Raw genomic sequence first — 27,104 nt, 5'->3', positions numbered from 1 at the left:
AAACTAAGATATATGTTCATCCTGCCCACAAAGCAACATAAAAGCCCAGTCATGAAACTCAAGAGGTCACCAAAACTCCTAGTTTTGTTATTATTTTCCTGTTCTTATCTCACCTTGTCAGCAGCTGCCAGCAAATCATCAGCCATTTTGTCGAGGTTCGGAGCCTTCCCCGTGTAAATGAAGCACATCATTTCCTTAAAAACTTCAGGCTCCACATCATTGATTTCAACCCGATTCTATGCCAAAGAAACTAAAAATGAGAAACATTCCAACAGAACAAAATCCCTAAACAATTTTCACGATTTTAAGCTCTGATGAAGAGAGGAGCTCATATCATTTTAAATCTAACACGAATGGAGAAGTTCTCTTTGCCCTATTTGATTGTAATAGCCTTTTCTCCCATCATATGTACCACCTTTGTTTTCTCAAACACAATAGCAAGACAACCATATCTTTGATTTTTCACCTTTCTCTTCCTCAGTAGAAACACATGTCTAATACCCTCACCCAAGACTATTTGGATGACCTGCCTGGAATACTGATTCTGCTTTACCTAGAATGCTTCCAGACTACCTCTCTCTGCTCTCAGAAATTGTCTGTTCAGGGAACTGTACTCCATTTTAATAACATAATAAGACAAACAAAACAGGAAAAAAATCTGCTGCCAAATTGGGAAATGATCTGATTCTAGCCACCTAGCTAAAAAGACGTACCTCTATCCTGTTACATACCTTTTTGCTTTCCTCCATTTCATGTTCAAACATGGCACTAAAAACTGGAGAACGAGCTACAAAGTGAAAGGAAAACAGAGACAGATACGGTTATCACACGAAAATCTCTTGGTTCTTCTGTTATGAAGAAGAGATCATAGAGATCATTTTCTTTTTTTTCTTTTTTGGCCGCACCACGTGGCTTGTGGGATCTTCGTTCCCCGACCAGGGATTGAACCTGGGCCAATGGCAGTGAAAGCACCAAGTCCTAACCACTGGACCACCAGGGAACTCCAGAAGAAGAGATCATTTTCTTTCCTGTCCCACTACTACAGAAATGGTCTTTTATATCAAACTGTGCCAGAATTATAAAATTACTTTCTTTTTATATTATACAATAAGTGAATAATTATTATATAATACACAGGGAAAAAAAGAAATCACTTCTTTCAAAATAATTTATTGGCTCCATTCCAACCATTCCTCTTTCAAGGAGATTACTCAAATTACCTATGCTAGATGACAATGATATCCTCTGAGTAGATCTTGGGGTTCAAATGGAAGGTCCTTCATGGTCTAAGCAGGGTGTCCTAATACCTGCATTTTTGCCTGGAACAATGATACCTACACTTCCTCCGTTTCCAGGGACCACACAGCAAGGAGGTCAAGAACAGGGCTCAGTGGCATCCGTTAGCTAGATGAAGTGCAGGCTTATTTATGGCAAGCTGTCTGTTCCTCCAAGCCATGAATTATCAACAGAGATGATCACGCCCCAAAGAGGTGAAAACAATCTTAGGTATCACAATCGTTTGTGGCCCTTCAGATCTTAACCCAACTAGACAAAATCTTATTCCTTAGTACTTAATGTCTCTTAATTTTTTCCTTAGGGGTGGGAATAATGAAAAAAGGTTCAGAAACAGTGTTCTAAGCCATGCCCATTCTAGTCGAATGAACACCATGAAAAATAAGTAAACTTAATTTCAACCATGAAAGTCATAAAATGGCTAAGAACTCAAATTTTACCATGTCCAATAAATCAGGGGTTTTGGTGAAAGTTGAGACTACCAATCTCTACCTAAGAGAGGAGGAACAGATGGAATATATAGAAGGAGTTTCAGCTAACAGGCACCTGGAACTTTGACCTAATTTATGTCAGAAAGGACTAACTTTAGATTTGCCATTCTCTAACCATATAATCTTGGGCAAATCACGTAACCCTCTGAACCTCAATATTTTAATCTATTCCAAAAGAATATCAGTTCTCATTGTTCTTATCTCTGAAAGGCTATAGACTATAAGGTACTATATAAATACATTACCGAAGCTGAAGACTAAAGGGCTGGTGCTTTTAATAAAGAGGGAAGGGTCCAAAGCAGCAATATGCCTAGAGGGATCAGTGGATAGAGAGAAGCTGATGTTATGAGAATAAATAAAATAATCTAGGGAGACTAAGTAGAGTGAAAAGAGAACTAAGGCAGACCCTTAGGGAATAACAATGTTTAAAGGGATCGGTGAAGAAGAGGGAGGCCACACATTAGAAGTAGCCAGAAAGCCAGCCAGAGAAACCAGAAGCAAGGAGTCAAATAATATATAAACTAAAGAGTCCCTCAAATTTAGGAACTAGCAGGTCATATAACTTTGGAAAACTGCTTTTGGGGCATGGAGGCAAACTGAGGATAAGTGGGAGGAAAGAAGAGAGAGAATGAATATGTTAACTCAAGAAATTTAGCTCTGGAAAACAAAGAGAGAATAACTAGAGGGAGAAGCTTGAGCGTGTTTACAGGCTGAGCGTAAACAGGCAACAGGAGAAAGAGATGGCAAAGATACCAGATAACAAGGGTCTAACTGGCAGAGGAAGGCTTCTGAGAAGGCCACACGAAACAGAACAGCAGCAGAAAGTAGTCTGCTTTGGACCCGAAGAACACCTCCTCCACTGAGAATGCAGAGAAAATGCAAGTGAGAGGCAAGAGCCGAGGGAGAAGGGCCTTGATTTTCTCTTGGAAGAAGTAGCAAGGTCATCTTTTAGGAGGTGGAGATTAAAGGAGAGTGGTGAAGGTTTGAAGTGTCTATTGCTGAGAAAAAGAAAAGGAGCTGACTCTGCACCTGCAGAAAGAGGTCTCGGCAGTGGCAGTGCCGAGGGCCTAGCTGAGCACAGAGGCACAAACACGAGAGTTAATGACTTCCTTTAGCAAGTCTCAGTAACACCTAGTTGAGAGAGGGAACAGGAAGATGGTTAGACTGAGCCAGACAGAGGTTTTGCCAGGTGTGTACTTTAGAAGGACAGGGCTGACGGTCTCGGTAAGAAATCTGTTGCCTGAAGGTTCATGTGATTTCCTCTTACATCTTTTGACCTGAATATAATTCTGTGGCTGAAAGCTATGCTTCCCTGTGAGGTAAGGCCACCAGTCTGCCTCAACAGTTCCTGCTGTGTGTCAGTCTTTCTGGTCTTAAAGACCAAGGGCCTATTACTAGAACAAGACCTGATCTTCCACGTCACTGGCAACATTCTCATTCTTCTAGTATGTTTGTGTGGAAGAGAGGGCTAAGACCTCCAGGGCTGGGGACGTGGCTATGTGTTGGTTTAGTCCCGAGTCCAGAATCCCCTCCATTACATCCTAAGTCCCTGTCTAGGGGATGATACCTGCTCTTAACCAGTGTTTTGACATCTAACCTCCAGGTGCAAAGGCATCCAATACACAACATCATCCATTCCTTGAAAATGATGGCCTAAGTCCACTACAGAGAGAAAAAAAGAAGTAGCATTTTTATGGAGAGTAGCCTTTTTGGTTGTGACAACTAATGTCACCACAATATAAAAATATATTTAGCTGCAGTTTTTTTGTACTAGTTCAAAAAGCTGAAGTTATTCAAAAGGTGATTATGCAGCCTACTGTTTTCCCTTGTTTAACCACAACTAAAGCTCCCCATGAATAAATACCAACCTGCTAAGATAGCTTTGTGAGCCTGGAATTCCTGGCCAGCAACACACAAACAACAGTCTGTGAACCGGGAATTCTCCCACAGTCCTCCTAACTCATCCGCCAACCGGCACTCAGGAACCTTCACCATATTCATGGTGTTCTGGCCAGAAATGTTGACAGAATCTTGCACCACACTCACCTGTGAAAGATAAGAAAACACAGTCCAAAGCTGTTGTTACCCGGAATTTTCTTCCCAGCAGGAGGAGAGATGACTTTTACCTTGTTGTTACGGTACCTTTAGAAACTGACGTTAGGCATAGTCTCTTGAAACCACCTTCACAAATGAAGTCTTTAACCTCTGGATCAAGTAATTTCCAAACTATCATGATCATACTTATTCTACACCATCTCAGGACAATAAGGAGAGAGCCCCACAAACCTCCTTCTCTTCCAAACTTCTAATAAGCTCCTCCTTCCCTGCCCTGAAGACCTGGGCAAAAGCCCCAGAGGGAAAAAACTGACAGAAACACATGTTAAACCTCAAGTATTTACCTTATTCTGCCTTAAGCAAAAGGTGAAATACAAAGAACTCTATAGAAACTACCATTTAAACTAAACTCTCCAGAGAAAAGAATCTAATAAGCCTAAAAGCACTTCACTTTTTTCAGTTAGGCCTGGAACATAAAAATAAAATGCAGCTTCCACAGGGCCCGGTAAATAATTGGCATTTCCTCACAAATGTTAGTTTGATGAACAGGAGTGGGCCTGGAAGATCTTGCGTAGTGATAACTGGGTGGGTATCCCACACCATTTATACCCTTACTCAGTCATCGCTAACAATGACATGCAAGAGGACTGGCTCCAGCTGGGCATGCACGTGCGGCTTTGGAACAGATCACGGAAGAATCCAACTTGCCGCTTGGCTTCAGCAGCAGCACGCTTTAACCAGCTGAATTAACTGTTCAGTCTAGAGAAACACCCTGGTAACTTCTAGATGGATCAATGAAACATGTTTGTCAGGATACAAAATACAAGGATTTATAAACCATATAACATTAGAAAATGAATGGAAATTACCAAACTGAAGATGAGACCCAACAGATCAGTCTTCTGCCTGACAACCCTGGCTATGCTTCCTCTCCTATATCACATCAGGTTAGAAATGTTAAAATGAAAGCAGAATTCACGAACCTTGAGAATCAGCTCCCCACTCTGGCTATTCCTACGAGTCAGATGAGAAAGACAGCTGAGGACCATCCTAAAATTTCTTTTAACCTTCAAGATGCAAGTCATCCCTTCCTTAAATGCAGTCATAAACCCAGAGGCAAACTTAATGCCCCATCCAAATGACCTGTAGTCCCTTCTGTGTAGGAGTGAGATATTTACTACCAGGTCAAGAAGTTTATTCATTTGTTGAAAACTAGCTGTTACGGTCTTGAGCAACGCAGCAACCAAGCTAATGAACTATGAATGTGCTTAGCATTAGTAGCACATTTATCAGAGCCAGACTATAACATTATTTTAATAGCCCAGGACCCAACACAAACCACCCCACAGAGATCGTCCCATGTAAGATCTCTAATTTGGTTCAGCAACTTTCTCATATTAACACCCTTACTTCTTTGATATAACATTAACACCAAAAGTAGAAGTAGCCTACTTCCTGTTTCAGCTTCAAAATACTGCTGATTTAAAAACAAACAAACAAAACACCAAGGAAAAGACCAATTAAATCCAACTTCCTCATAGGGAAAGGCAGGAATCTCTTGGGATGGCCAATGAAGGGAATGGAGAATGCTTTTGGCACTGGGTTCCCAAGCTTGAATTAAACCAGGCTGACAGGAGCCCAAAGTCATTAACACTTGATGGCAATTTACTAGACTGGGTAAAATGAACTGGCAAGAGCCAAGCTGATTTTCAAACTATGGTTACCAGTGGACTCTGTGCTGGTTACATGTGCACTTGGTAATGAGTGCGGCCCAAAGACTGTGACTCCTCTCACTGGGGCAATTCCTCTCTTCAGACACAGACAGGAACACAGCAGGAAGGAGAATGTACCTTTACTGTCTGAGCCAGACTTGTTCTGCAGATATATGGATGCCTGGAGTCTCCAGAGCTCTGAATGTCTGGCACCTCTTACCAACATTAAATACGCTTAATTAAAAATAAATTTTAAATGGCATACACAAATGAGTCTTCAGAGCCCAAACTTTTAACTTAGAAAGGGATTGTTTTCCTCTGCAAATGATGATGCTAAAATGATACCATTTTGAGAAAAACTAAAGAGTTTTTTTTCATGCCTATAAAGCTGACTACGGAGACTCATTCAAAATTGCAGCTGTGAAGATGACGTGACTGTGACATTTATGTCTTAGAAATGACTGCATGAAAATGTCTCAGGAAGGCTCTATAACCCTCTAAATTTCAAGTTGCAAAAGGGCCTCACTTTTAAAGTCAATTCCTTTTCTTAAAAAAGAAAATTTCATAAAAGGCATAAAATTTCATAAAAGATTGTGCCATTTCTTGTTTACTTTGTCTAAACATAGAATGTCAAGGTAAAACTACTGGAAATATATTTTTAATTTCTGTATAATTAAAACAATCAAGAAAAAATAAACAGACAGCATATAGATTATTTATAGCAGCAGCACTATTTCTAATCAAAAGACTAGCAACAATCTAAATGTCCATCAAGGGACTTCCCTGGTGGTCCAGTGGTTAAGAATCCGCCTTCCAATGCAAGGGACGTGGGCTCGATCCCAAAAAAAAAGAATTGCTAATTCCAATGCAAGGGACGTGGGCTCGATCCCTGGTCAGGCAGCTAAGATCCCGCATGCCACGGGGCAAACTAAGCCTGTGCGCCGCAACTACTGATCCTGCACGCTCTGGAGCCCACGCGCTACAACTAGAGAGCCCATGTGCTGCAACTACCGAGCCCGCGCGCCACAACTAGAGAAGCCTGCGCGCCGCAACGAAGACCCAAAGCAGCCAAATAAATAAATATTAAAAATAAATAAATAAATGTCCATCAGCAAGAGACTGAATAAACAAACCAATCAACTGTCGTGTGAGTACACAACAAACTACTGTACAGCACTAAAAATCAAGAATTATAGTTACATTCACAATATAAATAAATTTTAGAAACATAATATGAAAACAGAAAGTCCTAGATGACTACATACATCCTGACACTATTTTCATAAAGCTCAAAAACAAGCGAAACTAAACAATGTATTGTTCAGGCATGCAGATAATAAACAAGGGAATGATAAACAATTCAAAAGTGCTATTTATTATCATCATCTGAGTAGGGAGACAACAGGTCTAAGGGACAGGGGAGAAGCATATATAGGTCAGTTCTAAGTTATTGGTGATGTTGCTGGGTTGGGTGGTAGGTTTACTACATTATCATGTTTTATAACCTATAATGATAATACATATTTAATCACCATTTTTGTAGGTCAAGATAAAATATTATTAGCATTTTTATAAGTTCAACTAATATATCCAAATAATCCATTTAAAAAATGATAAAAAGAAAAATTAATAGACCCACATATTTAAAATTTGGCAAAAATACATATTCCCAGGCTTTGAACGGATATTCTATGTTTGATAAGGAAAGAGATGTTTTAAGAGTTAACTAGTATCGAGATATTTCATATTTGGTATTTCATATTTCATATGGTATTTAATATTTCAACTTTAATTGCAACATTACAAAGAGGCCCTGGAATCTTCTACCTGTCAGAGGCATATACATTGACGGTGGAATACATGTACATTTATTGCTAACAGCTACTTGTTTTCAATATAAATAAATGGAAAGAAGATCAATAGAAGCTGAAACATTTCAAGTAGATTTTCTGTGGTCCAAATTATTACAGAGAAAATTAAAAGTGCAAAGCTTTCATGATTCTCTCTTTCATTACCAAAAAAAACCTTGGTAGAGCCCATGTTTCCTCGGGTAAATGGCATTCAGTTTCACTTAGTGTAGCACAGCAGACTAGAGATGGATAATGGAGAGCTGACATAGCCCTGACACTAATTTGCTGCACAATGTTAGGAAAAATTACCTGACCTCCTTAGGCACTGCTTCTCTCCCCAGTAACATGAAATGAAGAGAAAAGAACGAACCTAGCTCAAAGGATTGCGATAAGAGACAATTAAGGGAATGTGTTAACTAAGCAATATCAACTTGGAAGAACTGCCATACTTCCCTAACAGTCAGACAGAAAGATCACTGAGAATCAAAAGTGAACCCAGTGTGGCACATTACAAACAAGACTACCCAGTCGGCATTCTTCAGAGCTTCATTAATAGTTTTACCACTGACATACAGCCCAAACACACAAATGTGTGATTCTCAGTCTTTCACCTTCGGATTCCCTCTTGTGGCCTCTGGGAACAGACCAAAAATATCCACAAAACAACTGTACTTATTACTTACATCAGGACAGGACAGAAGTGCCTGGGCCAAATACTGAGTAAGGAATGGAACAGTGGAGTACTCATAACCTAAATTTGTATGTGGACATCAACTTCATAAAGGCCTCTAAATTATAAGAAAATACTAACTAAACCAATAATAAATAAAATATAAATATGAACAAAATAAATGTTTATAAATATTCTATTGATAGAGGTAGCAAAGGTCAAAAGGATAGAATTTGCACCAAAGGATGATCCAGCTCTGAAATGCACTAAGAACTTAGATGAGTTGCAGACATTTTTAAAACCCACACATTCAAAACACACCCCCCACGCAACTGTCTTGCAGTGCTGAATGCTACTAAGTCCACAGAGAGCCTTGGAACAGAAACGAGTCTCACTAGGCACAAGCCCAAGAACAAGAAGCAACACTCAGCACCTGTGGCCAACAGAGAAGTGTGAGAGGAACAGATGGCACACCTGGTCCGATGGTAAGAAACCGATGGCATCAGCAGAACCCAACAGACGTTTCCCTGTTCAACATCTCCTCATTTCCAAAGTGTCATCTCACTTCCCTTCTAAGTCAGTAAGGCATTTCTAAACTTAACCACAGGATTTCTCCTAAGAGAATTTCATATGGGGAAGCAAAGAGAGAGTGCACCTCGGACTTAACTACAGGATGAGAGATTGCCAAGTGAGGGCAGGCCAACTGGTTTCCAAATCAAGAATGTCAATACAAGGGCTGGAGCAGATGGAATGGATCTGGTGGTGGTATAGAGGGGAAGCATGTAAGAAAAGGCTGGACGCACTGTGGACTTGAAAATGCTACAATAAAGGTTTTGGTGTTGCCTAAAGCACCAGATGCGTTATTTAGAGGCGATTTCTCTTCCTTCAGAGAGCAGTTCAAAAATTGGCTTTCGTTTCCAACAGAAATTAGAATTTTCCACTATTTTAATTTTTTTCTGAAATATAGGATCTCTAAGGTGGGTGAATATTAAATCGATGGTTTGTTTATGTAACATCCAACATCACATAAAACCACCTAATTGTTCTCATTTCTCCACTTGGGCAACTGAGTATGATCTGTAACTACTTGGATTTATGCAGAATTCAAATTCCAAGTCCATCAGACAAAAAACAACTGCAAAATTTTATGTATTTTTACAGATGCCATCACTCTAGTATTTCCTTCTTTTACTTAGCAATTAAAAAGGAGAAAAGGTAGCTATTATGCAAACTATATTTTAAGTATTCAGTGTGACATTTTAATAAACTATAGCTCCCAAATTTCCTAATCACCAGCAACTATTCCGTGGAAATATTCAATGAGCTGTGACTTGGAAAAGAAGCTGGCTACTGCTGGCCAGGCCTCGTCTACAAAGGGGCAAGATTCCTAAGGGACACCTTTCCTACTGTGCAGGCGGTGACATGCTGTGAGCCTATTATTTGACAGAGCACACTGCTAGCTGGGGAACTTGCCTGCACCTTCCCCATGAAAGCACAGTGGTCATTTTCATAAAGTGATGTTGCTCAGGAAGCAGTCCTTGACCATACGATGTACAGGGAATGCCAACATCCCAGCTGACTGGAAGTTTTATTCATTTCTTACACTGTGAGCTTATGAGTATTTATAAATGTATTGATAACAGCATGAAATGACCAATTAGTATATACTCATTAAAGAAACCACTTTTCAACTCACTCTCAGTTTGGGGATTTTACTTCAAGGTTCTCCTATAAACCTGAGAAAGGCTCTTTAGGTCGTTGGGGAGAGAAGGACTCTCCTAACTGACTACAGATAACTCTCTTAGCTAACTATGAGTTAGAGAGCTTTATATAACCTTCACTCTAAAAAAATGTTTCTCACCTTCCTATTCCACAATTACCAGCAAGACAAACTGGAGACACTCAACAACTGATAAGAGTCGTTTAGTTCGAAAAGCAGAAAAGGAAAGTGCTCTATCAAACACACGTGGACTTCATACTCAAGGAGGAGCCAGAAAGCTCAAGGAACAAATATATTTACGTATCTAGTTGCTGGTCATTCTCCTCAGCTTAAAGTTAACAGTCCTTCCAAATGCCTTCTGAAAAAATCCACAAGGAAAAAGCCAGAATTCTGACCCAAGCAGCTAAAAAATCACACATACCAAGATAGGGCACAACCTTTGTTTTTAAGAACAGTAACAGGTGGCAAGCTGAGATGCCCAACAACCTTGAAATCATGGCACAGTTTTTCAGTCAGTCACATAAATCACATTTGTGCAGCACCACTCCACTTGGGGATTTTTCTCACTCACCATCCTTGATACAATACAATTACGTCTACTGATACCCATCAGGTCTGGGAATTGCTACTCTCACAGCGGGGTTAAAAGGACTCACCTCACAGAAGAGGGTAAGCTTGTCATCAGGGAGAAGCCCATTGGCCTCATCCAAGAGAAAATCTCTACGGATGAATTTTTTGAATCCCCAGTCTTTGCCTTGCACAAACCTATATGCCCGTTGACTCTCTGGAGTGGAAAAAAAAAAAACGTTGTATTTAGGATTACTCAAAAAACCGTATCAAATCCACAATTTGTCAATATATAAAGTTGCCAGATGTGAAAATAAAGAGTCGAACAAAGATAACATTTACCCATAGCTTTGGTTTCTTCTCCCTTGGCATTCAGGATGGAGAATTTGAATTTTGCTCGAACTTCACTCTTTGGACAGCTGACCAGTAACAGGTAAAGTGACAGGTAATCTTTGCTCTCTTCATCTAGCCCTTTTGGGTTTACCCGCAAACACCTACCCAAAACAGAAAAAAAAAAAAAAAAGTCAAAAGCATCCACGTTTGTAGGCTCGTGAAAGGACAGGAGGGAACTAGAACATCCGAATCGAGAGGGAGATGTTAAAAAAACAAAACAGACAAACAAAAAAAACCCCAGGCCCCATAGCAGGAGGTTCTGATTCAGTAAATGACTACTTGGAAATCACTTTTCTAGAGCAACCTGAGGCACCTTTTAAAAAGTAAACAATAAAGGGGCATCCTAGAATCTGACAACACATCCCCTGCATCTCTTCCTCTTTCCTCATAATCTCCCAAATCAGTCTTTTTCCCCCTAAAATATTTTAAAATTCAGCCTAGACTCAATCTATTCTAATCCTCAATCTCAGGAAAAGCAGCCCCTTACTTTGCTGGGATTGCAGTGACACCAGGAAAAAAAAGTCAGTGAGCCTTTCAATATCACCTTGGGAGAGAAAAAGAATTCTAGAGAAATATGTTAGTAGTAAATAATCTTTTATAGGTATTTTATCAATCTGGCAATAATATTCTAAGATTAAAATAAAGGAGGCAGTATGGAGGAAGCACAGACAAAAGTAAACTCCCATTACACAAGGTAGGGTTCCAAGCCAGACTTCTAAATAGAGTTAGAGATGCCAATATGTTACCAGTGGACCAAAACAAAATTCAGACAGAATAGGTTCAACTCAGTTAAGTTGTAAATGTCATTAGCTGAACTGCATGTGGTTCAAACACGGCTTCTACCACATATAATACATAGGCCATATGTATCCTTAGGCTTTGCCAGTGTTATGGCACCTCTCTCAAACAGGTGGCCCAATTCAGTGCTTCTCCAGGAAGTGCATATGCCACATACATCACTACACAATTGTGCTAAAGATGCGGATTTAAATACAATGCCTAAGAATAAGCCTTCTCTCAGCACCTAGTAGTACACTGCTTATGTACATGGCCAAAAAGTATTAAACGGAAGGAGAGTTGTTAAAACTTTTCAGTGGGATATCAGAGGTCAAAAATGGTGGTTCACAGATATGTGCTCTGGTCTTTGTAGAGAGCACATGGTTGTATCCATAACTGCCTGCCCCTCCTCAAGAAAACACATGGTTTGGATAGGACTGACCCCCACTTCCGGATCCTATTCCCCTTGCCACAGGGATCAACTGAGGGAACCTAGATCTAAACCAATCAGTGCATTCTTGGCCACACAGTTCAAAGGAAGTTCAAATAATTTGTTGGATGGTAGCGGGTGATGCCCATTGCTACTGCCAGTCACCCTTCAACCACAAGGGAAGCTAAGCTTGAAATGTCAAACAGTGTGGAGAGCAGGGCAGAGCAGAGAGCGATGGGGTCCTTAATCTAACCATTGGGCTGTCTGCTGGATCAAACTATCTTCAAAGACAACCTACACCATGGGCATTCCAGGTACCTAAGTAAATAAATCTCCTTTATTGTTTAAAAACAGGCAATCTAAAAGTCAAGAGATATTACATTAAAATCTAGATCTCTTGCTTTTCTTGAAGAATCAGAAAATCTGGCAATGGTCAGCCCTTATTCACACATGCCTCTAGTCAGCTGGAGCTGAGTAGCCACCACTTCTTTTAGAAGTACATTCACTAGTTTGCCAAGTGGTCAACACTCATACCACGTATGGATATTATTTACAACACTTCTTCTCTTCACTCATTTACATTACCCTACAGCCATTTGAGTTTGCTGATCCCCTGATATACTCATTGAATTAATTCAACAAATATACAGTGAGCATCTGTTATGTATCAGACACCAGGGAATACATTAATAACAAAACAAAGTCCCTGCCATCAAGGATCTTCCACTCTAGTCAGTCTCCCGTGAAGCCAAGCAAAACAGGCAACTTATAGAAAAATTTTTATAGCTAAATGTAGTCTTCCTCACCATTTCAGTTTATCATTGGCTCCTGATGAAAAGGTTGAACTTTTAATGACTTCACCCATTTCCTCCCGGCAAAAGCTAAAGTTATTGATGGTCCACATGTAGGAGAATTTCACTACTTTGATCTGTTGATAGAAAACCAGGAAGCAATTAAATAGGAAGTGGACAACCTGAAAAACAGGCTGGAGATCAGATAATTTTCCTCTTCCCTCCCTCTGCATAATCCCATAGGAAGACAGCACTGTTTGGCCAGCATGGAGGCTCAGCCTTTTCTGTCTCTCATCTACACTTTAAGAAATCTCACAGTGACCAACTGCTTTCATAACTTTTCTCAGCTTCTGAGAAACACTGGATGGAAAGTGAGAAAAACATGGACAAGGTTGGGAAAGCAGGTGATTAAGCCACACCTAAAATGAACCTCTGCTCAGAGCAGTTGTTTGATGATTTAGATGTTGATACCACTGCCTGGGGTTGCAATCTCAAACCTGGTTTCCCCCTAAATTGCCCCAAAGAGGAATACACTTCCATCAAGGTGGATGTAGGCAGCAGATCCAGTTTTAAAGATTCCCCTCTTTCAACCTCCCATGAATGCCTAGGGCATTCAGATTCCTCATGGAAAACCAAGGCATGGAAAGCTGACAAGTACTTTATCTAACTGTTTGGCGGGTATGACCCAGAGAAAGCAGGAAAGCCAACGTAGAAAAGAAATCTGATTCCTTTCGTCCCCCAAAATCCTCCCAAGAAGCACCTACCTGTGTGTAACACCAGCTCTCAGCTACTGGGCCACTCGACATTTCTGCCGGAGGTGGAGGACTTGGAACCCTTGACATCGCCAGTTTGAAGGTTAAACAAGATTTCCAAAGTCAGGGGACAAAGACTTCTGTTCCTCTTCACCCTGGATGATGCAAGAAGCAAGAGAATTTTATTAGATTAATGGTATACTATCCTACTATTTCCATTTGACCTTCCAGAGACTGGAAACTTTGTCTCCTGCCTGGAATGCTCTACCCTTATCATTCAAATGCCTTCTTAGCATTCAATGTTAACCTCAGAGAAGATCACCTAACCTAAAGCAGTCTCCTCATCACAATGATATCACCCTATTTTAATCTTCTGCACAATACTATTTAATATTATCTTACCAAATGAATTTACTCAAAGGGTACTTAAAGTACATCCGTGAAAAGGCTACCTAAAGAGGAGACAGCATGGTGAACACCACATACAACTTTACCACTGTACGTGGGGTCCTTCCCTTGAGGGTACAAATACTTCACTCCTAAAGGAAAATTGCCTTGTTACCTTTCCAAATACTGTCTCATCATCTCCTACACTTCAGTGCAAACTTATTATTAAGAATAAATAGTCTTCTAGGCTTCCCTGGTGGCGCAGTGGTTAAGAATCTGCCTGCCAATGCAGGGTACACGGGTTCAAGCCCTGGTCGGGGAAGATCCCACATGCCTCAGAGCAACTAAGCCCATGCTTAGTTGCACAACTACTGAGCCTGCGCTCTAGAGCCAGTGCCACAACTATTGAAGCCCGCACACCGCGACTACTGAAGCCCGCGCACCTAGAGCCCGTGCTCTGCAACAAGAGAAGCCACCGCAGTGAGAAGCCCGCGTGCGGCAACGAAGAGTAGCCCCCACTCACCACAACTAGAGAAAGCCCGTGTGCAACTACGAAGACCCAACACAGCCAAAAATAAATTTTAAAAAAAAGAATAGTCTTCTATTTATCAACCCATTGCTAGCTGCTCTCTGTAAGGGCAACATTTATCCCTTTCTTAGATGTTTTCCTTTCTCTGTAGCATTAGAGATCTCTCTCCACTTACACTTCACTGGTATCTGATTTTCCAGATTCTTCTTGCTTTCTCTGTTCCTCTGTTCCATAGTATGGAGCTATAGGAACTCTCATACACTGCTGGTGAGACTGTAAATCATTAAGTATATTTGGGGTAGGAATTTGCCATATCTAGTCATGTTTAACCTACTTACACGTTAAGACTTAGTAATTCTACTTTTAACTATATATGTGCTAAAGTAGTGGTTCTCAAACTTTAGGTGCATCAGGATCACTTGCTAAACAGATTGCTGGGCCCTGCCCCCCAGAGTTTTTGATTCACAGGTTTGGAATGGGCCCAAGAATTTCCATTTCTAACAAGTTCCCAGGTGACCCTGATATGCCCTGGAACACTTTGAGAACCACTGTCCTAGAAAAACTGCACATGGGCACAAGAAGACATGGACAAGGTCATTCAATGTGGCAGTTACAGACAAACTAAAAATCCATCAGGAGGGAAACAGATAACTAAATTGGGTCACTTCCATACAATGAAAAACTACTTCAGGATTTAAAAGTAATGAACTACATCTACAGCACCATGGAGATGAGTGAGATCTAACACGACACTAATGAAAAAAAGCAAGTTTTGGAATGTCATGTGCAGTACACTATTTATGCAAATTTAAGATTTATATATTATTTACAGATATATGCACACAGTAGAAATGAAAAAAATCATTGACAAGCTATGTATCAGATTCATGATGGGAGAGCAAGGACGAAGAATGAAGCTGGGAAAAGAATGTAAGGCATTTCAAGTTGATCTCATGTTTTTTAAAAAACTAGGATGACCTGAGGCAAATATGACAAATGTCTTTTAGTTTGGGATGATAGCTATTTTAGTAAATACTACCCTTTGTACTGTTCTGCTTTATCTTTAAAATATATTTTATTGGGACTTCCCTGGTGGTCCAGTGGTTAAGACTTCACCTTCCAATGCAGGGGGTGTGGGTTTGATCCCTGGTCAGGGAGCTAAGATACCAACCACATGCCTCTTGGCCAAAAAATCAAAACATAAAACAGAAACAATACTGTAACAAATTCAATAAAGACTTTAAAAATGGTCCATATCAAAAAAAAACTTAAATAAAATAAAATATATTTTATTAATTGTGGGAATAGTGTAAGGATGTACTTACTCCATCATATCATACATTGTCTGGTTTACAATATACAAGGGAGAAATTTCTTTCCTGAACACCTGGTCTGTTTTCAGCTATGGACAGACAATATGAATCTATATCTGATAATGCTGCTCTCTTTGCTTGGCTACTAGGAAGCCCTGAGACAAATCTGACCCATCTCTTGAAACTACAGGCTCATATGCTCATTCTACATGCTATACTCTATATAGGCTCATATGATCCCTCTACTATAGCTTTATTATTATTTTATTTTATTATTATTATTTTTTGGCTGCATTGGGTCTTTGTTGCTGCGTGCAGGCTTTCTCTAGTTGTGGCGAGCGGGGGCTACTCTTCGTTGCTGCACGCGGGCTTCTCACCGCAGTGGCTTCTCTTGCTGCAGAGCACGGGCTCTAGCTGCGTGGGCTTCAGTAGTTGCGGTGTGTGGGCTTCAGTAGCTGTGGCTTGTGGGCTCTAGAGTGCAGGCTCAGCAGTTGTGGCACATGGGCTCAGTTGCTCTGAGGCATGTGGGATCTTCCCCGACCAGGGATTGAACCCGTGTCCCCTGCATTGGCAGGCAGATTCTTAACCACTGCACCACCAGGGAAGTCCGAATAGCTTTATTATTTTCTTAACATTGTTATTCACTTTGCTATAATTACCTGAACTGATTTATTTTACTGCTTGATATGTTAAGTATTTCTGGAAACTGCCTCAAATCCTTCGTAGAAAGAGGTATAAATGAATATCAAAAAAAAAAATCACTCAACTCACATTCACTGGCCATTTAAGTAATAAGCATGGAGGAGGAGTAATAAGATATAGTTGCACCCTCACAGAGTAATACCATCAGTATTACCAGAGTCCCCATTGGTTTTAACACTATCTTACATGCGTTTATAGTTAAAACATCCCATGTAATCACACACAAAGTTAAGTCTTATATACATGATGTGCTATTTCACTTAAACTAAGCACTGCAATGGAATTTGGGCCTCCCTGGTTTGTGCAATTCAGGATTCATGATAATATCAAGAAAAGAGACCTGTGATCAAGGTAGACTTGCATCTGATCGAAAACACATTCTCACAGAACTGTTTATTTATCTAGTAGTGAGTAAACGCACCTTAGGCGGTTTTACAAATCCCAGTTACCATTACTGCCAGTAGGAGCCAGAATGAATTTTCAAAATTCCCAATTAAAACTATCTTTTGAGCAGGTTGGAATGAAGATGTGAATTTTACATGTTAGTTAAGAGCATAAAACTTGGCTCTGTAGGTGTGAGGTGCAGGCTCAGCTCTATATTGATAGATCATAAAATACTAATTTGAGTTTATTTTTGAAGTTTAAAAAAATACTTCAAATTTATCTAACAATTAACAAGTTAAGAATTCTCTAAGCCTAAGAAAAAGACAAGTTTAAAAACCAGTTTATTTTAATGGCTTAACTGTTGCTACTGAACCATGGTCCATCATCACAACCAGGAAAAAAATACAACCTTGGTCTTGGCCATTTCTACCTATCATTTTGCTTCTCATTTATTCTGTAGACAAGTCTTTGGTTTCTTTTAAAATATCACCAACCTTTCTTCCAATTTTTAAAAGTGTCCAACCCAGCAGTCAGTAGAACTGGAGAATGGGCTTTAGACTCTGAGGAGGTCTAACCACACAACCTGCTGGGAGGGAAATCGACTAGGACAGCACAAATCTAATTAATTTCACTCACAGCAGGCACCATGGGCAAAGTGTTCATAAGCAAAGTAGCCTGGCTGTACGTGAACTCTTCAGCACTTCATGCCAACTGCCGCAGATGCCCAGCAGAAAAACAATTTTAGAAAAGAGGAGGTCTATTTGAGGGTCACGGTTTGAGAACCTTTGTAGGAGACAACTAGCACCAAAATATACTGTTCCTGGCTTCAAACAAGTTAAAACAAGACTGCCCAAGTTCTCTAATGAGAAATTTATTTTCCCAGGCTTAGCAAACTTCCCAGTATGCTGACAACTCAGAGGCTGAACATATCTGTTATATACCACCATTTATTTTCCTGTTCACTCTATTAAATCCTGACAATTTCATGTTGTTTAATATAATACACAAACATGCACAAGCTAGATGGCTGGGAACATGGTATCTTGCCAAAGAATGGTTTGTTAGGGACTTTTTAAAGCCTGTAACTATTTTTTCTCTTGGTTTAAAGCCTGGTACAGTTTCCAAGTAAGGAAAAATCCCAATGTTGTAATAACTATTTTAAACTTGAGAGACCTTTGCATTTTCCAAAACAGAAGATGCCAAAAAGACTTGACAAAAACAAAAAACAAAAAACCCCCCAAAAACTATAGAAAGACTTGGGTATATTCATTTTTGAGAAACTTTTGGGACCTCAAAGGAATGTTTGTATTTCTTCTGGTACAGTGTCCTCAATCATATACAGCCCAGGAGGTAATAACTTCTTTCTCATTACCCCAAGGACAGATTATTACAGGTCGTACTGACTTCCTCTCTTGCAAGGTTTGAATGACTTCTGAATATTTGTTATGGGTAAACTTTTTGCAGATCAATCTACTCTAACAAAATACTAAATGCACTTTTTTCTTTTTCTTTTCTTTTTTTTTTTTAAAATTTAGAGACACTTCTTAAAATGAAACCAAGGGCAATCAAGAGAGACTTCAATCAGCAAAGGAAAGACTAGGGTTTCTCATGTCTCATGTCAGGTTCATGTTTCCTAAAATTTACAAGTTAAAGGTGACTGCTTTTTAAAAATTGAGATATAACTGACATTAACATTGTATTTTTTAAAAATTCTTTAACAGAGGGAGTTAGAATTGAGTGTATCTAAAGATCAAGAAGAAAAAAGTCAATAGCCTAACAGAAAAATGAGCAAAGAACAGCCAATGGTTTACAGACATGTAAGTATCAATGGTTCTTAAATATGTGAAAACATAAATGCAAATTAAACCACACATTAATTCACCCAGTGAATTGGCAAAGATTAAAATGTTTGATAACACTTGCCCAGGATAAGAACATTTCTTTTTTTTCTTCTTTTTTTTTTTTTTTTTTTTTTTGCGGTACACGGGCCTCTCACTGTTGTGGCCTCTCCCGTTGCGGAGCACAGGCTCAGCGGCCAAGGCTCACGGGTCTAGCCACTCCACAGCATGTGGGATCTTCCCGGACCGGGGTATGAACCCATGTCCCCTGCATCGGCAGGCGGACTCTCAACCACTGCGCCACCAGGGAAGCCCAGAACATTTCTGATTAGAGTATAAATTGTTATAAACTTCATGAAGGGAAATGCGTATCAGAATGAATAAGAAATGCATATACCCTTTGATCCAACAATTTCATGTCTAGAAATGTATCCTACTAATATATTTAATATGACAAATATAAAAGGTTTTTCAATGTGGCACTATTTGTAATCACAAAAACATGGAAATAACCTGAAAGTCCATCAATAGAGGATTGATTAAATAAATTATGATACAATGTAATAATAATATCTATTTAAAAAAGGAATGGGGAAGCTCTTTCTATCTAAAGAGGCAGAAATATTTATGTATGTATATGTGTGTGTGTGTGTGTGTGTGTGTGTGTGTGTGTGTGTGTTTGTGTGTAAAATATCTCTGTCTGTAAAGCTACACAAGACTCTAGGGACACTGGTTACTTCCAAGGAAGGAAACTGGGTACTTGGGTGGGAAGGAGAATTTCCACTGTTCCCATTTGTACTTATTGAATTTTGAACCATGTGAATATATTACCTTTTCAAATAATGAATAAAAATATTTTAAAAGGAATTAGCAGACTTCACAATTAATTCTTCTTGGTTATGAGATGGCTTATAAGTCAGACCCTTATGAGAAACAAGACAGGAATTCTTCAGTGACTTCCACTCCTATCCAAATAAAATCTACCTTTTGTCATGACTGCCAAAGCTTCAGTGTACCTCCCTGACCTCATCTAACACTTACCCTTCTCAATCACCACGCTTTAGTCACTCAGGCCTTTAATTCTACTTGGTAAACACATCAGGCTCTTTCCTCAGCCTGGAAAGCTCTTTCTTCCCTCAGATCTTTTCACAGCTGGCTCCTTCTTGTCATTTAGGTGTCCTAGCAAATGTAATATCCTCAGAGAGGTCATCCCTGACCACCAGATCTGAAGCAGTCCCCACTTCTAGCCTCTTTCATCACATTACCCTATTCAAATTTCTTTTTTAATATCACTATCTGAGATTACCTTGTTTTTATATTTTCACTTGTCCACGGTCTCTCCCACTAGAAGTTAAGCACAATGAGAGAACAGCATGCCCCGTGCCTAAAATGGTACGATAATAGGCACTCAATAAATATTTGTTCAATGAAATTGCTGTTGACTAACTAGACTACTGTCTTTTGGGATCATATTTTTCCTTAATGAGCTCTAGTTAAAAGATTAAAGTTTGGGAGTTGCTGAATGAGTAACAGCTATAGGAATCCAAGCATACTCTTTTTTTTTGTGGTACGCGGGCCTCTCACTGTTGTGGCCTCTCCCGTTGCGGAGCACAGGCTCCAGACGCACAGGCTCAGTAACCATGGCTCATGAGCCCAGCCGCTCCGCGGCATGTGGGAACCTCCCAGACCGGGGCACAAACCCATGTCCCCCGCATCAGCAGGCGGATTCTCAACCACTGCGCCACAAGGGAAGCCCCAAGCATACTCTTAAAACAAGAAAATATTTTAAAAAGAAAACTATCAGTTGATCTCCTATTTTGAAGAACTAATTTAATACATTCCAAAACTACATTCTTCTTTGATTAAAAAAAAATCCAAGAAAAGTTGGGAGAAAGAGAAATGTGCAGGGCTAAATGGGAAGTTCTTGAACCCACAAGACAATAGTAATATAAGCACATCTTCCAGGATAAGTCGATCCTGAAAGAACCATTACAGCAGCTGTCAGAAACTGAGGACCTCTCAGTTATTTCAAGTTAAATTCTATACAGTAAAATTCCAACATACTGATAAAAATGAGGCAGATTCTTAGCATTTATTTAGATTTGATCTATAATTTTCATATCTGACATGGGTTTGATTCCCTTATAATTGACATGTAGAGAAACGATAATTAACATTAAATATATACATGTGTACACATGTGTACAGATATAAAGAGAGACAGAGAGACATACCTTTAAGACATGTATAGACACATTAAGTTTTTTCTATACCAGGCTAAGATGCAGAACATATTTTCTACCATAGCCAAATATTTAACTAAGAGTTCAACTGTTCTTACAACTGTTGTGTATAAGGAAAACTTAGAAGAAACTATTGTATATAAGGAAAAACTCAGAAACAAGTATAGTATTACATATGCATGTCAGTACCTTTAAGGTTTTCCCAGTTTACAGATCTCTTAGGCAAGCATAGACTCTGAAATGACTGAGGATTAGACATGCTTTTGTACATAAAAAGGCTCTTTTTCCTTCTTCTCCTCAATCTAAGTGTTATAAGATAAGAGTTTTATAGAAATACCCCAGCTAGTAAAGTTCAGCCAAAGTCAAAATGAAGAGGAACAAGAAGATACATGAAAGAATTTCAGGTCGTGGAAAGCAGAGGAATAAACAACAGACTGCTCCCACTGACTCCCAAACCTCATAATGTGCTGGCTGTTCATAGCCTTACTGCCTTTCTCTATAGGTTATAAATAACTACAAAGTGTCCTTGTCCCCAAGGAGACCTCAGCAACCAGCTCAAAGGTTAAAATATGGAATCATTCTCAATATGGATGCAACTTTTCCAGCTAGAAAAAAAAAAATCAAAGAGCAGAAAAATGTATTGCCAATTTAAGTTAAGGGCTAGGGAATCATTCCCTCCCCCTAAAAACTATCCATTATGTAAGAGTTGTTGATATGGACATATTAGCATGATTCCCTACCCCAAAAATACATCCAGGGACAGCATGCTCTGCTCCAAATGCAGAGGTCTGTCCTGGAAAGAGGCAGGTGCCATTCAACAGACTTGTAGGATTGCATCTCCTTAGACCTTAAAAAGACTTCTTGAGTTTTTGTTTTGCTTTTTAATTTAGGCACAAATGACTACATCTACTTAACAGCATAGAAGGAAAAAATTCCTGTCTCCACTTGGACGGAGGGTCCTGCAGCATAAACCATGATGGCTGCAACAGGCACAGGTTTCACAAGGTCTGGGTTCTTTCCATCAGGTGATGTGTTGCTGTTGTTAATTACTAAACCCCTGCTGGGGAAACAAAAAAACCCTCCTCCAACTGCTTTAAAAAAAAAAAAAAAAAAGGCAGATAAGGTTCATAGGATTAAGCTTCTCCACACATCACTTTCAAAATCCATCATTTGGGAGATGTCTGAAATGGAATGACACGAATCCAAATCAGCAAACAAACCTGACTATAAAGGGGCTATTTCACTTCAAAGTGGATCTCAGTTCCAAAGGAAAACACCTTTAGAAATGAAATTAGATAGGCAGAGGCAATCAGCAACTTCTCTCTTTTCACAAATTATAATGATGTGTTGATTCCACTGAATGGCTTGGGCAAAAATCTCTAGGGCCACAAAGAGCAAACTTAGGAAAGATGAAGATTTTAACACATCCCACATGTTATCAAAGACTTCTCCTCTAGGTTGAGAAAATTTATTCTAAAACAAGAGCTGGAACAGAATTTTTAAAAAGAAGAAGGAAGAGGAAGAAGAGGGAAAAAACCTTATGGCTAAGAAGACTCTATTTATTATATAATTATATTCCCAAAGCTGTTTTGAGATTTGAGAGACAGTTTTTCACCTTCTCTCTCCCCTCAACTACAATTATGAAGAACCTTATAAAATCAAATAGTAAACAGATGAATGCCTTGGCCTTAATACAATTTAAGCATGTCTAATTTGCAAGGAATTCAAAAACAAAAGAGTCATTTCATGAAACAAATAGGCAGAGGTTGCATAACCCCACAGGATCCTCTGGCCTTTATGGAAGCCAAATTCAACAAGCAGTTCTCTAGTTTGGCCATCGATGTTTCAGTCAAGTCATTTAAAAATATTTCTTGCTAACACAGTCTGGCTACAGAAAGGGCCCAAGGAATGCATACCAAAGAATAAATTCTAAACTGGTCTTAGGGTATATAATTTGGAATAACTTCATTAACTTAGAAGCTGAAAAGACCCACCTGCTCCAGAGGATCTGGTCTACTACAAGGGCAACCGATCCTCTTCAGCATTTACTACTACACACTATCTAGCAGTACAGAATTCAGTGTTCTCTGGAGACTCTTACCTTTATGAGTGACACTTAGACCTCCCCCTACCTATGAGAGATTGAGGTATATGTATGCTTTACTCTTCTCCTTTAAGTATGGTCTTAAGTAAAGAAATCTGATGCTTGTTTACATGGACCCATGTTCCTTACCTAGAAACCACCTGGAAAAATAAATTCTCCCTTCTTCCAAAGTTATTAAAAAATAAGCCAATTTCTATGTTAATGCTAAGGTTCTAACTAAACTAAATGGGACAAAGGATGAGCAGGAAGTTCTCAGTTTGAAGTGTTCATTCCAAAATTCATGACGCAAGGAAAAAGTAAAACCACACAGGCAGACAAAACAGGGGAAAGTTAGACAGCATGTCCGTCTTAACACAATTTCCTGGCTCCCAATGATTTTTGTCAGAATTTAAAAGATTAAAATGCAGTAACACTTATTTTACCCAATAAAACTGTGTAAAAACATACATAAGCATTTGAGGCAAGAATCTCATGCCACAAAGCAAAACTTTTAAGATGCTAGCCAGAATGGTAGAAACAGTTGTCTGAGTTACCCATAGAGAGATGAGCTCTAAGGTTCATACACAAAGGCAACCTGCTCAGAATCAAACTCCTTTTATATGTAGAGTAAAAGGGAGCCCATGAATTGCTTTAAGGTATCTCCTTTTGTAAGCTGGAATTCAAATTTCCCTGAAGATCTTTTCTCAGGAGAAAATAATCTTACTCTAAAGTCTCCATATCATGTATTATCAAAAAATTTAAATCCAAACATCTTTTCTCCTCTCCATCATTAGTGCAAAGCCTTATCCTGTATGTACTAGTCTTGTTTACTCCAGGAAAGAATATTTAGAATAAAACCTCTTTTGAAACCATTTATGAAAAATGTTTCTTTAACACTGATTGTAATGCTCATTATTTTAAAAAAAAACTTACTTGCTCACCTTAGATGACTTCCAACTATACATACTATCTGCACTGAAATGAAACAGTAGATTGCACTACAAGATGTGCACTTTTTAAAGTCATGATAAATATTTCTATGCATTTCATTCCACTTCTGTCCTCATGATCTTAAACTATGTTTAAAATAAAACGATGTAAAAACTCACCAAGTCAGTAGGAAGACTAATTTGTCTTGTCTAACAGGAAATCTTTGCTGGAAATAGAGATGATGAATCAGACTTAACAAGATTCTGAATCTCATGCAAGTCTTTACTTACTTAGGCTATTCTGAAAAGGGAAAATCTTACAAAAGCAGGTGATACATTAGCTAGGATTTACTAGTCAAAATTACCATTCTTATATCACATCACTAGTTCTGAGGGCTCTATTTTCTAGTAATCTCTCAAAAAGATTATACTTAGAAATTAAAGTCAGAAAAATTCAAGCTAATTCCTCTAATGAACTGGCCTATGAGTACAGCAAAAATGAAATAAGTGGCTTGCCCTGTATCAACATTTACAAGATTTACAAGAGGGGAGTGACCACTTTTGCCAGCTACTTCACAAAATGCTAAAAGAATTACTATCAAGTTTCTATGTAAAAAACCCTTTATAAAAAGTGCTCTGGGTTGACCAGATGGCTTCACAGGCGAGTTCTATCAAACGTTTAGAGACGAGTTAACACCTATCCTTCTCAAGCTCTTCCAAAATATAGCAGAGGGAAGAACACTCCCAAACTCATTCTACAAGGCCACCATCACATCACCCGGATACCAAAACCAGACAAAGATGTCACACACAGAAAAGAAAACTACAGGCCAATATCACTGATGAACACAGATGCAAAAATCCTCAACAAAATACTAGCAAACAGAATCCAACAGCACATTAAAAGGATCATACACCATGATCAAGTGGGGTTTATCCCAGGAATGCAAGGATTCTTCAGTATATGCAAATCAATCAATGAACAATTAACAAGAAGGATAAAAACCATATGATCATCTCAACAGATGCAGAAAAAGCTTTCGACAAAATTCAACACCCATTTATGATAAAAACTCTCCAGAAAGTAGGCATAGAGGGAACCTACCTCAACATAATAAAAGCCGTATATGACAAACCCACAGCCAACATCATTCTCAATGGTGAAAACCTAAAACCATTTCCTCTAGGATCAGGAACAGACAAGGCTGCCCACTCTCACCACTACTATTCAACATAGTTTTGGAAGTTTTAGCCATGGCAATCAGAGAAGAAAAAGAAATAAAAGAAATCCAAATCAGAAAAGAAGAATTAGAACTGTCACTGTTTGCAGATGACATGATACTATACACAGAGAATCCTAAACCTACCTAGGGAGACAAAAGACCTGTATGCAGAAAACTGTAAGACACTAAAGAAAGAAATTAAAGATGACACAAACAGATGGAGAGATATTCCATGTTCTTGGATTGGAAGACTCAACATTGTGAAAATGACTATACTACTTCCCAAAGCAACCTACAGATTCAATTCAATCCCTATCAAACTACCAATGGCATTGGTGGTTAGTGGTTAAGACACCACACTCCCAGTGCTGGGGGCCCGGGTTCGATCCCTGGTCGGGGAACTAAGATCCCACATGCCACAAGGCACAGCCAAGGAAATAAAAGAATTAACAATGTACTGTTAATAAACCAATAAAAAAAAATTTACTATCTCCTCTTTGCTGCTTTCATTTAAAAAACAAAAACAGAATCTTTTCCTGAAAATGTAAATGCTATCTTTAACTGGTACACTGGTACAAATAAGCTCCTCTTACTTTGGTTAACCAAGTCTAGTTACTGTCAGTAATGGAATGAGCCCTCGCCAAAAACTGTACTAAACTATTGACTCTAAAACAGGACAACTCATGATCAGAAGATTTAGAGTAGCAAGAGTCAGGCCGAATTCATTTAACAGATATTTACTGCACACCAACTGTGTTTAAGGTTTTGGTTTCTCAGTTAATTTGCTAGAATGAACACTTTTAGGCATAGTGGATGGGCAAAATTGAGTCTGACAATACTGATAAGGACTGGGAGGAACAGGAACACTTTCACACTGTTGGCAGGAAGACAAATTAGTACAACCACGTTGAAAAACAGTTTTTTCTTATCTAATAAAACTAAAGATTGGGACTTCCCTGGTGGTACAGTGATTAAGTATCCGCCTGCCAATGCAGGGGACAGGGGTTCGATCCCTGGTCCAGGAAGATCCCACATGCCGTGGAGCAACTAAGCCTGTATGCCACAACTACTGAAGCCCGCACGCCCTAGGGCCTGTGCTCCGCAACAAGAGAAGCCACAGCAATGAGAAGCCTGCTCGCCACAACTAGAGAAAGCCTGAGCGCACGAATGAAGACCCAACGCAGCCAAAAATAAATAAATAAAAATTTTAAAAGGTTAAAAAAAAATTAAAGATCCATTGTTTAGTTTGTTAAAAACTAAACAATTCTACCCCCAAATATGGCCCAGAGAAAGTCCTGCACATGTCCATCAGCGCACATAAATAAGAACATGCACAGCAGCAGTGTTCCTAACAGCCAAAACATCAACAGTAGAATGGATACACAAATTGGGGTATATTCATGACAGGGTTCTACATGGCAATGAAATTACAGTTCTACATAACAACATGGATGAACTTTACAAACATATAGTTAGGTTCTGAAAGAAGACATAAAAGAACACACACAGTATTATTCCATTTAATGTATATAAAGTTCAAAAACAGACAAAACTAAGTTATATTGGTTTGCAGTGAATCCTAGGTGGTAAAATCACAAAGGAAAGGAAACTACTATCACAAATGTCAGATTAGTGACACCTGGGTATGCGTTATGATCTAGAAGGAACACACAACACAGCAAGCTTCTTCTGGGTGCTGGCAATGGTATATTTCTAGGTCTAATTGGTGGTTATATAAGTACTTGCTTTTTATAATTAAACTTTAAACTACACAGTTATGTTTTGTGTATTTTTCTATGGGTTATATTTCAAAATAAAAATGCATTAAAATATGCAGGGGCTTCCCTGGTGGCGCAGTGGTTGAGAGTCCGCCTGCCGATGCAGGGGACATGGGTTCGTGCCCCGGTCCGGGAAGACCCCACATGCCGCGGAGCGGCTAGGCCCGTGAGCCATGGCCGCTGAGCCCACGCGT

At 39.2% G+C, this 27,104-nt stretch overlaps 1 protein-coding gene across 4 annotated transcripts in view; it reads right to left on the bottom strand.

Moving 5' to 3' along the window:
- Positions 1-27,104, bottom strand: part of SPOP (speckle type BTB/POZ protein) — a 78,441-nt gene that overhangs the window by 7,486 nt on the left and 43,851 nt on the right. For 2 of the 4 annotated variants that reach the window (XM_007128533.4, XM_007128534.4), the window contains 8 exons: positions 24,090-24,136; positions 13,514-13,656; positions 12,765-12,886; positions 10,701-10,852; positions 10,448-10,575; positions 3,653-3,830; positions 732-787; positions 114-236 (listed from right to left, as the gene is read on the bottom strand). In XM_007128533.4, coding sequence (XP_007128595.1) covers positions 114-236; positions 732-787; positions 3,653-3,830; positions 10,448-10,575; positions 10,701-10,852; positions 12,765-12,886; positions 13,514-13,591 — 837 coding nt within the window. In that variant the 5' untranslated portion in view covers positions 13,592-13,656; positions 24,090-24,136. The remainder of the gene's footprint in view (positions 1-113; positions 237-731; positions 788-3,652; positions 3,831-10,447; positions 10,576-10,700; positions 10,853-12,764; positions 12,887-13,513; positions 13,657-24,089; positions 24,137-27,104) is intronic. The other 2 variants (XM_007128531.4, XM_007128532.4) reach the window with 1 other exon arrangement.

This window comes from Physeter macrocephalus, chromosome 14, assembly GCF_002837175.3.
Source record: "Physeter macrocephalus isolate SW-GA chromosome 14, ASM283717v5, whole genome shotgun sequence".
NCBI lineage: Eukaryota > Metazoa > Chordata > Mammalia > Artiodactyla > Physeteridae > Physeter > Physeter macrocephalus.
This window is presented reverse-complemented; position numbering and strand designations above follow the sequence as displayed.